Source organism: Piliocolobus tephrosceles, chromosome 2 (assembly GCF_002776525.5).
Source record: "Piliocolobus tephrosceles isolate RC106 chromosome 2, ASM277652v3, whole genome shotgun sequence".
Taxonomy (NCBI): domain Eukaryota; kingdom Metazoa; phylum Chordata; class Mammalia; order Primates; family Cercopithecidae; genus Piliocolobus; species Piliocolobus tephrosceles.
The window spans coordinates 29,831,206-29,846,050 of NC_045435.1; the positions used below are offsets into that span (position 1 = coordinate 29,831,206).

General features: G+C 37.5%; 1 protein-coding gene across 4 annotated transcripts in view; it reads right to left on the reverse strand.

Annotated features, from left to right (window-relative positions):
• Window positions 1-320: 320 nt before the first annotated feature.
• NAA50 (N-alpha-acetyltransferase 50, NatE catalytic subunit) overlaps window positions 321-14,845 on the reverse strand; it is a 29,859-nt gene continuing 15,334 nt past the window's right edge. For 3 of the 4 annotated variants that reach the window (XM_023213483.1, XM_023213476.1, XM_023213466.3), the window contains exons 2-5: window positions 6,233-6,369; window positions 5,687-5,806; window positions 5,174-5,240; window positions 321-3,266 (exon numbers count right to left, since the gene is read on the reverse strand). In XM_023213483.1, the coding sequence (XP_023069251.1) occupies window positions 3,089-3,266; window positions 5,174-5,240; window positions 5,687-5,806; window positions 6,233-6,369 (502 nt within the window). In that variant the 3' untranslated portion in view covers window positions 321-3,088. The remainder of the gene's footprint in view (window positions 3,267-5,173; window positions 5,241-5,686; window positions 5,807-6,232; window positions 6,370-14,845) is intronic. The other variant, XM_023213491.1, reaches the window with a different exon arrangement.

Sequence of the window (14,845 nt, forward strand, 5' to 3'; positions counted from 1 at the left end):
CTAAATAGATTGCAGCCTGAAGTGTCAAGTATTTCTAACAATTACATTAAGAATATAGCAGCAAGACAGTCCCTTGGATCTTATTTTTTCCCTCTCACTGGAACTGAATTGTAGACATTGGGCAGTACCTAGCAAGTCACAGAAGATCTGAATTAGGATGCCTTAATTACACCTGGCCCATTTTAATGATTTTTAAAATTAGATCTTAAAGAAATGTGAAAGTAAATAAAAGCAGTAAGGGAAACATTACACAATGAGTATATACAGTTGCTGGCTGCAGAATTCAACAATACAGTTTTGACACTTATAGATATCACAGCTCACTACCAGAACATCACATAAGTTTATTTCAGATGTAACAGCAATGTTAAAATTGACAAGTTTAATTCTTAACTGCACCAAAAAAACTTAGCCATTTAAGTATTTTTTTTTAAGTTATTCCCTCCAAAAAACTGAGGGAGCTTTTCTTTTCCACCACCACACACCATGGTTTCCCAATAGTTCTCTTTTTGGAGGACTTTTCAACTGATGAGTAAACTGCTTTAGATATTTCAGAACTTCATTCCCCAAATGAAAGCTAATCTGGACAAACTATATATTGCATAGATTTCTCTACAGATTCTTTGCTTTAAAACCTAAATGCAACTACCATACAGTGTAATTTTAACCTATTTGCCCCACAGTAAAAACTATCTGTCCTGAAAAATATGATGGATATATCCTGTGATTTTCCAGTTAACAGAATTGTTCTAAAGATAATTATCATATATCAAAATAACCAGCTCAACATAGGACATTACTTCAGTCTTTACTGACTCATAGGCATATGAACTTGTGCCCAGCTTTTTACCTCTTCCACATTCTCCTCCTCCTCCATAAGTGGATGGAATTATTTAACATAAGTTTGATGTAGGACAATTAACCCTTTACAAACATTTACAATTTAGGTTAAGTCACTGACTACCATGGAAAAAGAAACTACATAATGATAGGGAGCCTACACACTCAATTCAAAATTTAATATTTTTTCCTCCTTAAATAACACATACTTGTCATGAGGCAGCTATTCGGTTTTCAATAACCACATTTAGGGATACATTCATAGGACTGATTAGAAAGTCCAGGTGAAATGGTTATAGAAATAGAGGCAGTGTCATCTCAGAAAACCATTTATATATCAAAGTCGATTTTGATATCTGGGAAGTTTACAAAAAGGCTGCTGCATTCTTCAAACTAATTACGCCTTCTGTAACTCAAGCACTCTTCTCTTGCCAAGAGCAAGCTGAAGCTTATCCATGAAGATAAAGGAGCTTAATGCTAAACTTTTCTTCTAAGCTTAGATTTGGATTGTTTTAAGAAACGAATACTCTCAAAAAAACCAGCAAAGTCTTTCTACATTTTTACCATCTTAAGATTAGAACCCTATAAACGCATTCATCAACTGTCTTCTTTTTCTGTATTATTCTTGGCACTCAAGATTGTTGAAGTCTACTGCACCTTGTACTTTCACATTCTCAAATAAAAACTTAAGGTTATAAAGTGTGCATAAACATTTTATAAAATAATTTTGTCATTTAACATATTTGGAGATGAGACTTTATACTAGAATTTTACACAAGAGGATAAATATGAATGAAACTTCCTTTTAAAGTCAAATGACAGAAAGCTCAAGCCCTGTGCATTATTTCAAAGTCTGAGAACATTTCTAAATAGTGAAGATGGGACTATAAGAGGAAAACATGAATATTTCAGACATCTCCCATCTTACAAAGTTATCAACCTGTCAAAGCCACTCCTTATGTGCCAGAAAATGATCTGGCATAAACCAGTCCTCTCAGTGGAGGAGGTCACAGTGACATTTGTATTATTAACATTTTACACTTCTACTTTTCCAAGAATAGAAGCAATATGTTTAATAATTACCCCTGCCTCAAATCCTTAAACTCAATATCATAGGCACTGAGTATAAGCAAATCTGGGATGTTCTCCAACAGATATGCAATAGCACAGCTATGTTACTCTTAAAAATACTGTCTATTTTTTCCTATAAAATCAAATGCTCAGTGGCCACACTTTTAACAGCTGGCATTAGATGACATTAATTGAATTTATTATGTCACAGTCCATCTAAGCTTCTTTTTAGGTACTTTTTAATAAGTCCAAGAGAAAACACCTGCTTCAGGTTTATTTAGGGGTAGTGACCTATAAGGACATCAACTCCATTTTTAAGGTTAGACTATTGTCGGGTTTACTGAAGAAAAAGGAACAGGGGAAAAAATTAAATCACAACACACCTCTTTAGGTCAGTTAAAGGCCATATCTCTAGCTGGGATATTAAAAAAAAATTAATCTCACCAGCCCACATTCTAAAAGTTAATGCCACTAGTAACAATCAACAGCAGGAAAAACAAACCTGCTAACAACCAGCCCACTCATTAGCAAAAAAGCAGTTTAACTCAAATACTTAGACCAAAGTATAACACTAAACCAAACTGCCCCACCCACCAGCAAGAAGAGAAGATATAATTGCTTAAAAATCAAAATAAGCTTAGTATTTCTTACAAGGATAATGATGTTCCAACTCCCGAGAGAGTGCTCAGAAGGACTAAAGGTGGAGTGAAGGCAATGTCTAGGGATTAGTATCCCAGTCTTAAAAAACCCAAAGTACCACAAGCACACTCAACTAGTCTATGCATTAGAGAACAAGATATTGCTGCTGCTTCTTTTTGTCTTTTGAAATATACAATGTTTTGTAGGCTCTGTCCTTCAATGTGAAAGCAGGACATTATATTTTAAATTTAACAATTAAATTTTTAGGACCATCTAGCTTTAACTGCAAAATTAAACAGATCTACCTTCTCCTTCCTTCAAACCACCTCACAAAAATAAGAGAAAACAATTCAAACATGATTATTTTTTTAAAGTCCTTCAAAGTATTATAACTCTTAGAGAAAAGGAAACGAAGAAGGAAAAACAAGAACAAGGAGGGAGAAAAGCTTTAAAAGAAAAGTGTTGGGGGAGGGGGTATCAATGGGCCTCTCTTTTATTTGGCGACAAGCAAGTGCAAGAAAGTTCATTCGTAATTTGTTCAGTTGTCTGTCTTTTGCACATCTGCATTCTGACCAGAAGGAACTTTGAGGTTTTTCTGCAGCACATGAGCATCTGCAGGCTCTATCCTCTTATAGTAGTTCTTCTTTGTCTCAATAATCTCAAAGCCAAACTTCCTGTAGAAGTCAATCGCCGACTCGTTGCTGATCTGAACATGCCTGAGATATAAGAGAGTATCAGAAAAAAATTAAAATTAAGGTTTCATCAAGTTTTAAGCATTCTCCACAGATAGCTCCAAATTGGTTGGAGCTAGAATGCTGCACATTTGTTACATTCTCTTTACAATGACCAGTACTCAACAAAGGTTAGGCATGCTTACCTAAAACCTTTTGATGACAATTTTACACTTTTTTTTGGAGACAGAGTCTCTGTTTTGCCCAGGCTGGAGTGCAGTGGCGTGATTTTGGCTCACTGCAAGCTCCGCCTCCTGGGTTCACGCCATTCTCCTGCCTCAGCCTCCCGTGTAGCTGGGACTACAGGCGCCCACCACCACGCCCAGCTCATTTTTCTATTTTTTAGTAGAGATGGGGTTTCACCGTGTTAGCCAGGATGGTCTCGATCTCCTGACTTCATGATCCGCCTGCCTTGGCCTCCCGAAGTGCTGGGATTACAGGTGTGAGCCACTGCGCCTGGCCCAATTTTACACTTTTAATCTAATTTTTACATTTGTAAAACAGCTGGTTGAGATTACAAGGCTCACAGTGTTTATTCTTTTTTTTTTTTTTGAGACAGAGTCTCGTTCTGTCGCCCAGGCTGGAGTGCAGTGGCCGCATCTCAGCTCACTGCAAGCTCCACCTCCCGGGTTTATGCCATTCTCCTGCCTCAGCCTCCGAGTAGCTGGGACTACAGGCGCCCGCCACCTCGCCCAGCTAGTTTTTTGTATTTTTTAGTAGAGACGGGGTTTCACCGTGTTAGCCAGGATGGTCTCGATCTCCTGACCTCGTGATCCGCCCGTCTCAGCCTCCCAAAGTGCTGGAATTACAGGCTTGAGCCACCGCGCCCAGCCAGTGTTTATTCTTATAGTCAACAAAGGGAAAAGTACCACAGCTATCAAAATTTTTTCATTTTAAGAGGATAAATTATTAAAAGCCCCTATTAACACACAGAAAAAAATGATGAAAAATAAAAAACTAGGGTCTCAAAGTTTGAAGATATATCTTCCTTCTGATTGATAAAAAACATGGTATGTTTTAAAAATTAAAAATGCAAGCTTTCTCAATTACTACCAAAATAACACTGTATAATTCAATATCTCACACGGCCAAACTAAATTATGAACATCCATGACTGTGATCTTAGTCATAGCTCTTGATGTACAGCCTCTTGAGATTCAAGTATAATCTCAGCTAGGTAAACTATGATTTTGATTATTAAACTCTACTACAAATGATCTACCACAATGTTCAAGGCTATCCAACATAGCCTTGAACAAAACACAGAAGGTTTTGCACAAGAAAAGTAGTATTAATGGTCTTGAATTCGGAAGACTTGAGTTTTTTCTTTTTGAGATGGAGTCTCGCTCTGTCTCCAAGGCTGGAGTGCAGTGGCGTGATCTCCGCTCACTGCAAGCTCCACCTCCCTGGTTCACGCCATTCTCCTGCCTCAACCTCCCGAGTAGCTGGGACACGGGCGGCTGCCACTATGCTCAGCTAATTTTTTTTTTTTAAATATTTTTAGTAGAGACGGGGTTTCACCGTGTTAGCCAGGATGGTCTCTATCTCCTAACCTTGTGATCCGCCCGCCTCAGACTCCCAAAGTGCTGGCATTACAGGCGTGAGCCACTGCGCCTGGCCGAGGCCTGAGTTTTAATCCTGATTTCTTCCCTAAGACCTTGGAGCTCTCATCCTAATATAATAAAGCAATGTGTTCTATCTCAGGCCCCTAATCTACTATTATTAATAAAACAAAACTAAACAAAACAACTACTCAAATACTTTGTAACAACTACTTCCACAGTGTTTCTAAAGGCACAATAAGTGACCAGATTTTAAAGTTTCTAGTAAAGATTTCTCCTGCCAACTTATTAAACCCCTTTGATAAGAACATTAAATATTACTTTACTTACAGATAAATGTTGTCAAAAGTACCATCTTTTTCACAGATGTTTAAGACATGATTTAACATTTTAGTTCCTGTTAAATAAAACAAATAACACGTGACTTCATAAATCAACCTTTAAATTATGTATCTATCCACCTGCCATCTGAACTACTTATTGAGTCCAAATAGAATTTATGAGGTATAGAATAGATATTCTTATTTTCCAAAGTTGTGTTCTCTCTCTACAATAGCTACATATGTTTAAAACTGTTAGCAGAAGACTAACCTTTTTAAACAAGCACTTCCAGATAGAAGAAAAACAGAAAAAGCAGAAGGGGACGTAAATAGCAAATCTATGTAGGGCTTCCAGCAGAATTATGTTAATAAATGTTAGTTATTTCTCACCATATTTTACATAATTCAGTAACCCTTTCTCAGTATTCCTTAAAAAGACCCAAATTAACTTACTAGGTCAGACACATTAACGAAGAATATGTTTATGCCTCTCTGAAGAAGTAAAAGAACCACAATTTTTTACCTATTCCTAGCCTTCGGTAAGGTGCCAGACATCCTAGTGTCATGATGTAAAGTCTCTTCTGATTCTGTGAATGATCCACCCTACAGCATACCGCACCTACAGCAATATCATTGAAATAGGCTGCCAAGGAAAATATAAAGATATAATGTTGAACAGACAGAATAACACATTTTATTTAATCTTTTTCCCTTTTAAAGGACTACATTGTTCCTATCAACATTAAATTTCATCAACTATCTCATGAATATCAATGACCTCAAAGCTCTTATGCTATTTTAGGAAGTTTAAGCCTCCTCTAGAGTATAGCTTAAAAAGTGAAAACACACAGGCATACACTAAATAAGAACATTAAGCATTTCTTTTTAAAATTCAACTATTTCATTCAACTGATTTCTGAGATTTTTCTCCCAACCCAGACCACTCCCATTTCCTCACTTATAAAATAAGCAAACTAAATTAGTTAACTCTTTCTGCTCTACAAAAAAATAGGGCTCAAGAATAGAAAGAAGGAAAAGAAGGGAGGAAAAAAAAAAAACCATGTAATACCAAGTTTTGCTAGCTCGCCAACCTCCAGCACATCCTTGTAGAACTTGTCATTGTAGCTGACTGGAAAGATGACCTGATTCAGTCTTTTCAACTGTTTAATATTGTGTGGTGTCACATCTCCCAGCTCGATCCGGCTACTGGAACAAATCAAAATGTACTCAATAAAACATAATTAGCCTCATTTTTAATATGAACATATGAAAGGGGTACCAAGTCTTTTTTACATGATTGATAAATCCAACTCTTTCAGAGTTGATTTATAAGCAAATTACCATTTATAAGCAAATTTTGACATCATTCAATACAAATTCTACTCATAGCTTTCATACAATTACGCACATTTAGGGACAAATATGGCACACAACAACTACTACAAAGGCCAGAATAACATTCTACAAGTGTCAAAATTTTCCTTGTAGTTTATAGTGCAGAAAAATTTAGATATATCTATTTCTGATAAAATTACAGTTCCTTTGTCCAAGTATCTTACTTCTAGTAATTTATTCTAAGAAAACAATGGAAGTATGCAATACCATGCACATTCTGTTCATTGAAAACCGTGGTCTATGAACTACCTACATCAGAGTCACAGAGGCGATACTCAAAATTCACATTCCTGGACACACATACCCCATTCTCAGAACCAGAGTTGCTGGAACGAAACAAAGGAATCCACATTTTGAAAACCACCCCAGTATGAAAACTATCCATTAAGAAAGCAACAGGAGTGATATGGTTTGGCTGTGTCCCCATCCAAATTTTATCTTGTAGTTCCCGTAATTCCCACTTCGTGGGACAGACCTGGTGAATCATGGGGGCAGTTGCCCTCATGCTGTTCTCGTGATAGTGAGTTCTCACAAAATCTGATGGTTTTATAAAGAGTCTTTCCTTCGCTTCGCTCTCATTTCTCCTTCCTGCCATCATGTGAAGAATGACGTGTTTGCTTCCCCTTCCAAACTGATTATAGGTTTCCTGAGACCTCCCCATCCTTGCGGAACTGTGAGTCAATTAAACCTCTTTCCTTTATAAACTACCCAGTCTCGGGTATGTCTTTATTAGCAGCGTGAGAAAGGACTAATAAAAGGAGCATTCTAAGAAACCACCTGTAATCTAAACAATTGGTTCCATGGAAAAGAAGATTAAAGCTAAAAAGTTTTTCAGTTCTAACTTCTAACAAAGAATCAAAGTTGTTTTGCCTGCAGAGCTGTAAACAAATAATTTTTAACAGCTGAAGTGAACTTCACTACTGTTAAAGGCAGATCAAATGTGATAAGGCAAACCTGATAGCATTCTACAATTTTCTTACTCCATCCGTATTATTTGCCCAAAAAAGATACTGTAGTATATTGTTTTGTGGAGAAAAAGCACACTTCAACCATATTTAACAACGGACTTTTGCTGGGCGCAGTGGCTCACGCGGTCAGGAGATTGAAACCATCCTGGCTAATACGGTGAAACCCCATCTCTACTAAAAATACCAAAAAAATTAGCTGGGCGTGGTGGTGGACGCCTGTTGTCCCGGCTACTCGGGAGGCTGAGGCAGGAGAATGGCATGAACCCGGGAGGCAGAGCATGCAGTGGGCCAAGATGGCGCCACTGCACTCTAGCCTGGGTGAGTTTGAGACTCCGTCTCAAAACAAACAAACAAACAAACAACAAAAAAAAACCCACAACGGACTTTTGTTAACATACACAGAAACATGCTTGAAAGGATTTTAATGTGTAGTAGAAATTGTAATTTTTTTTTTTCGAGACACAGTTTTGCTCTTGTGGCCCAGGCAGGAGTGCAATGGCGCAATCTCGGCTCACTGCAACCTCCACCTCCCAGGTTCAAGCGATTCTCCTGCCTCAGCCTCCCTAGTAGCTAGGGTCACAGGCATGTGCCACCATGCCCAGCTAATTTTGTATTTTTAGTAGAGACGGGGTTTCTCCATGTTGGTCAGGCTGGTCTTGAACTCCCAACCTCAGGTGATCTGCCTGCCTTGGCTTCCCAAAGTGCTGGGATTACAGGTATGAGTCACTGTGCCTGGCCCAGAAATTGTAATTTTAAAAACTGTATTTTGAAATGTTTAAATTTAGATTAAAAAGCAAAAAAAAAAAAAAAAAAAAGAAAAGAAAAAACAAAAACAAAAAAACAGCTGGGCATAAAAGTCTGTAATCCCAGCATTTTGGGAGGCCAAGGTAAGAGGATCCTTTGAGCCTTGCAGTTCAAGACTAGCCTGGGCAATAGAGTAAAACTTTATCAGAAATTTTTTTAAAAAGTTAACCAGGTGTGGTGGCTTGCACCTAAGGTCCCAGCTACTTAGAAGACTGAAGTGAGAAGATTGATTGACCCTGGGAGGTCGAGGCTGCAGTAAGCTGATTGTGTACCACTGCATTCCAGCCTGGGTGACAGACTGTCTCAAAAACAAAACAAAAAACAGCAACAATTCCAGATAAAAAAAGAAATTTCTAAAGTTGATTTATCTGGATAGAGAGGAATATGATATAATATTTTATCTTATAGTACAATGTTCTCTAAGATGTATTACTCCATAATGCCCAGTTTGGAGAACATTCTGCTTGCTAAGGAGTTAGGCAAAAACAGGAGACTTTACCCCCTATTTAAGTAGTCTGTATGAAAAACACAAAAGAAAGCACGAAGCATTCTTCCTGTCATACTTAGCAGTTTTGAATGGCTTAGCTCATTTGGAACTTAAGCCTTCCTGCCTCGATTATTTAATTTTTATACTACTAATCTGTATTATTTGTTGCAGCCAATGATCTTTGCATGTCTTGTATGTCTTCCTAAAATCTGAACATAGTTTCTTAGCAACCACACAGATTAAATAAACAAACATGTTAGTAAAAGGGTAAGAGATTTATATATTAAAAAAAAACCCTCAGCACCATAGAGAAGGTTAAAAAATAAAAATAAAAAAACAAATTTTCTTGTTATAGTCTCTTCCAACTTCTAGCCACATAGCCTTTTCTTATCCCAAATATTTGACAACTATAATGAATTCCCTGTATGAAATTCATGTTTTCTTTAAGTAGATTACATCTCATTGACAGAATTCCCCCTCTTCATAACACTTTTCTGACTAAAATCTACTGGGCTCACTTTCCCCACTATCTACCATTCACATTTAAAAAAAAAAAAAAAAAAAAAAAGGAGGCCAAGGAGGGCAGATCACAAGGTTGAGAGTTTGAGACCAGCCTGGCCAATATGGTGAAACCCTGTCTCTACTAAAAATACAAAAATTAGCCCAGTGTGGTGGCATGCGCCTGTAGTCACAGCTACTTGGGAGGCTGACGCAGAAGCATCACTTGAACCTGGCAGGCAGAGGCTGCAGTGAGCCAAGATCGTGCCACTGCACTCCAGCCTGGGCGACAAAGCAAGACTCCATCTCAAAAAAAAAAAAAAAAAAAAAAATTCTGTGGATACTATAATTCTGTAAAATACAGGATCCTTTATTTTTCTTTTTTTGAGATAGGGTTTTGCTCTGTTGCCCAGGCTGGAGTGCAGTGGCATAATCACAGGTCACTGCAGCCTCCACTTCTCAGGCTCACGTGATCTTCCCACCTCAGCCTGGCAAGCAGCTGAGAATACAGGCACATGCCACCACACCCAGCTAATTTTTGAATTTTTGCAGAGACAGGGTTTCACCATGTTGCCCAGGCTGGTCTACAATTCCTGAGCTCAAGTGATCCACCCACTTTGGCTTCCCAAAGTGCTGGGCCTACAAGCATGAGCCATTGTGCCTGGCCAAAATATAGGATCCTTTAAAAATGCTGTAGCTGACAGGGATCACATCTTACCTACATTGTCTGCTGTTCAACTTACCATAGGGCCACAAGTTGGGTGTAATTTTTTTTACATATGGTTTATATTAATTTAGAGCACACCACTAAAAAAAGAGTCTTAGTATTTAAAAAGTGATTTAAAATTACATTATGAAGTTTAAGTATGAACAATAATAGTAACTTAAGAAGCCATAAAGTCAAGCTTCTAAAGTATAAATGAAAGAACCTGAGGTTTTTAAAATTTTAGGAATCATCTGTAGCTAATAATAACTAAGCTTCGAGCATATTTACAATTTTGAAAGAATAATACCAGGTATTTCTTGACTTCATACAAGAAAAAAAAGTGGTTATAGTGCACTGTGCTAGATTGAGTCTAATAAAAGTTAGCTACTAAAAAAAGTTTCCATCAGGGTGGCCAGATAAAGCCTAAATACAGAAAAAAATATTGAACCATTAGGGAATAGGCAACTTAATCTTTCCCTAACTAATTAAAACAATACATGTCTTTTTTTGTTTTTTTTAAAAAGAGCACACCATAGAAATGACGTAGGAAGGGAAAATGTCCTGCCATAATATAGCCAGAAATAAGTTTGTTGATAGTCTTCCCATATTTTTCTATGAGCGTATATATACGTGTGTGTGTATATATATACACACACACTTTAGACAAATTTGAGATATAAATATTGTTTGGTAGCTGTTGGAAAAATTAAGCTGTTTTAGAGAAGTTAATTTGATTTTTGCAAGAAAAAATACGCTAGAACAATTTCAAAATGTTCACTTAATGTAACCTTGTCAGCAAAAGTAAGCTTCAAATATAGTTTAACTCTCATTAACATGATATGTCTGACTGAAATGGAATACTTTTGTAATCCTGATCACTTAGCTCCAAATTATTTTAAGACGTGGATTTTCTAAATATATCAAAGTAATATAATCAACTTGTAAATAAATATAAGTTAGCAAGGAACACGCAGTTAAAAAAAAAAAGGCATAAGCATATGTAAGGGATATGTAGACATGTCAAGAAAACGATAACATTACTTGAATGTAAACAACCAAAAAGCTTTTAGTTAAAATAGCCTATAAAAAATTAAGTTAAAAGAAAGCCTAAAGTCTCTATTTAAAAACTAATCTAATGGAGATTTTAAGAATTCTGTGAATCTAAATTTTTCTAAAGTTCTTATGAACATAATAGAGTTGCCTATTTAAAGCATAAATCAATTCTATTTCAATAAATATTTGAATATCTGTGTTATGCATCTGGAATGCAAAGGTGTTTACATTTGGTAGGAAAGACAGGTATATACAATGTGCTACTAACACTGTATGTACATATAGTACAAAAATAATACTAGAATGAAGGTGACAATGGGAAACATTTTGAAGAATGATAGCTTATCCTGTGGAAGGGCAATACACGCAGTCTAATAAAACATGAACAAAATAGCAATGATGTAGTCCGAAAACTAAGGTCAGTTTGATATGGCTAAAACATCAAGTGTGCTTGTGTACAAACGTGGAAGCTGAAAAAGAACCAATTTTATGAGGGCCTCGTATATCGGCGCATTTGGTTATCTTCTCTATAGTTACTCTCTTGGTGATCTCACTCAATCTTGTAGTTCTGTGGCTTTAATCCTGCCAAATTTCCAAATTTCTGTCTCTAGCCTATAGTTCACTCCTGAACTCTACACTCCTAGATCCAAGCCATCTCCAGCAGACACTTCAAAGTGAACATACTGCAAACAATTTCAAATCTTCGTTCCAAAATCTGCTTTGCTTGCAGTACTTCCTGTCAATTGATGGCCTCTCCATCCTTGGCTGCAGAGTATGTTAACTCCTTCAAGTCTTTGTTCAAATGGTATCTCAAAAAGGCTTACCCTGACACACTCTCTTTCCTTTTCTTTCTTTCTTTCTTTTTTGAGATGATGTTTCCCTCTGTTGCCCAGGCTGGAGTGTAGCAGTGCAATCTCAGCTTATTGCAGCCTCTGCCTCTTGGGTTCAAGCAATCTTCCTGCCTCAGCCTCCTAAGTAGCTGTCATTACAAGCATGTGCCACCATTCCTAACTAATTTTTGTATTTTTTGTAGAGACGGGGTTTCACCAGTTGGCCAGGCTGGTCTTGAACTTATGGCCTCAAGAGATAGGCTCACCCACCCTGGCCTCCCAAAGTGTTGGGATTATAGGCGTGGGCCACCGCACCCAGCCCTTGTAATATTCTTGATACATTTTCTTATCAGGGTTATGTTGGCCTCAAAGAACGTTTGGAAGTGTTTCTTCCTTTTTGCTGTTTCATTCAATCAATAAATAGAAAGTTTCAAGTATTTTCTTTCTTTTTCTTTCTTTTTTTTTTTAAAGACGGAGTCTCCCTCTGTCACCCAGGCTGGAGTGCTGTGGCCGGATCTCAGCTCACTGCAAGCTCCGCCTCCCGGGTTCACGCCATTCTCCTGCCTCAGCCTCCGAGTAGCTGGGACTACAGGCGCCGCCACCTCGCCTGGCTAGTTTTTTGTAGTTTTTAGTAGAGACGGGGTTTCACCGTGTTAGCCAGGATGGTCTCGATCTCCTGACCTCGTGATCCGCCCGTCTCGGCCTCCCAAAGTGCTGGGATTACAAGCTTGAGCCACAGACCGCCCGGCCCGTTTCAGGTATTTTCAAACTATGTTAGGAAGGGCATAAACATTTAGGACTACTGTAGATAATTTGACCCTTTTATCATTTTGAAATATCCCTCCTTTTTGCTGGCAATACTCCTTGTTTTAAAGTCTACTTTGTTCATCAATACACACAGTTTTCTTTTTTTTTTTGAGATTGGGGTCTCAACTCTGTTGCCCAGGCTAGAGTGCAGTAGCACAATCTTGGCTCGCTGCATCCTCTGCCTTCCGGGCTCAAGGGATCCTCGTGCCTCAGCCTTCCAAGTAGCTGAGACCACAAATGCATGCCACCACTTCCAGCTAATTATTCTTCTTATTTTTTTGTATTTTTGGTAGAGACAGGATTTCACCATGCTGCTTAGGCTGGTCTTGAACTCCTGAACTCAAGCAATCCACCTGCCAGGGATGAGCCACCAGGCCTGGCCTTACAGCTTCCTTTGAATCAAAGTTTCATGTTCTATTTTTTACCTTTTTCTTTTTACTTTTTCTTGTGTCCTTCCATTTAAAGTGTGTGTCATGTTAAATAGCATATAGTTGGATCTTATGCCTTTAATCTGACAATTGGAATATCTGGTCTGTTAAGAATTAATGGGCCAGGCACAGTGGCTCACACCTGTAATCCCAGCACTTTGGAAGGTTGACTTGGGTGGATCACTTGAATCAAGGAGTTCAACACCAGCCTGGCCAACATGGTGAAACCCTGTCTACTAAAAACACAAAAAATTAGCCAGGTGTGGTGGCGCATGCCTTTAGTCCCAGCTACTCGAGAGGCTGAAGCAGAATTGCTTGAACCCAAGGGCAGAGGTTGCAGTGAGCCGAGATCGCACCACTGCACCCCAGCCTGAGTGACAGAGCGAGACTGTGCAAAAAAAGATTTAATGTAATTATTGAATTACTGATTTAGTTGATTCAAGTCCATCAGCTTGCCATTTTCTATTTGTACAAAGTATTAACTGTTCTTCATTTTCCTGCCTTTTATGGGGATCAATTTTGATTGACCCCTTGGTTTTCGGAAAGAAAACTTTTTAAAGCTTACATAAAACTAAATTTATCTTTTTGGTGTATAGTTCTGAGCTTTTACAAATAATCATGTAACCATTACCAAAACATACAATAATTTAATTACTCCCAAAACCTCCCACATGACCCTTTAAAGTTCAACTCCCAGGTAGTACCTAATCTCTTTTCTGTTCCCCATAGTTTTCCCTTTTCAAGAATGTCACATAAACGCAATCACAAAACACATAACTGCTTGTTTGGTTTCTTTCATTTAACATAATGTTGGAGATTCACCACAGTATTGTGCGTATCAATAGCTCATTCCTTGTTAATGCTGAATGGTAGTCCATTATGTGGATGTACTGTAAATTTATCCTCTTGTTGAAGGGCGGCTGTTTATAACTTTTGGAGATCATGAGTAAAATTCCTATAAACATTTACATATAGGTTTTGGTATGAACATAACTTATTTCTCTTAGTAAATACCTAGGAGTGGGAATGCTGGGTCTTAAGTACATAAGAGTTCTAGCTGTTTTGCATCTTCATCAGCATTTGGCATTAACTTTTAAAATTTATGCTATTCTAACAGGTATGTAGCGACAACTTATTGTGGTTTTTAATTTGCATGCCCCTAAATAATAAATGAAGTGAGTATCTTTTCATGTATTTCTTTGCCACTCATGTATCATCTTTGTTCAGATCTTTTGTCAATTTTTAAAAAACTGGTTTTTCTTGAGTTTTGGGTGTATTATGGATACTTGTCATTTGTAAATTATGTATGTTGCAAAGAATTATGTATGTTGCAAAGACTTTTTGTAAATTATGTATGTTGCAAAGAATTTTTACCAGTCTATGACTTTTTTCATTTTATTGTTTTTGGGAGAGTTTTACATTTTGACAAATTTATTTCATGGATTGTATTTCTGAGTTGTATTCAAGAAATATGCCTAACTCAAGATCACAAAGAGTTTGTTTTCTTCTAGATGTTTTACATTTAGGTGTATGAACTCCCTCTTTCTTAAATTCCCCCCATTTTTTTTTTTCTTAAGCAGCTTTCTTGAGGTATAATTTATATACCATAAAAGCCATGGTTTAAATGCACAGTTCAGTGATTTTTTTACTATAAAGCTGTGCAACTGTCACTGCAATTCAGTTTCGGAACATTCTCATTACAGTCT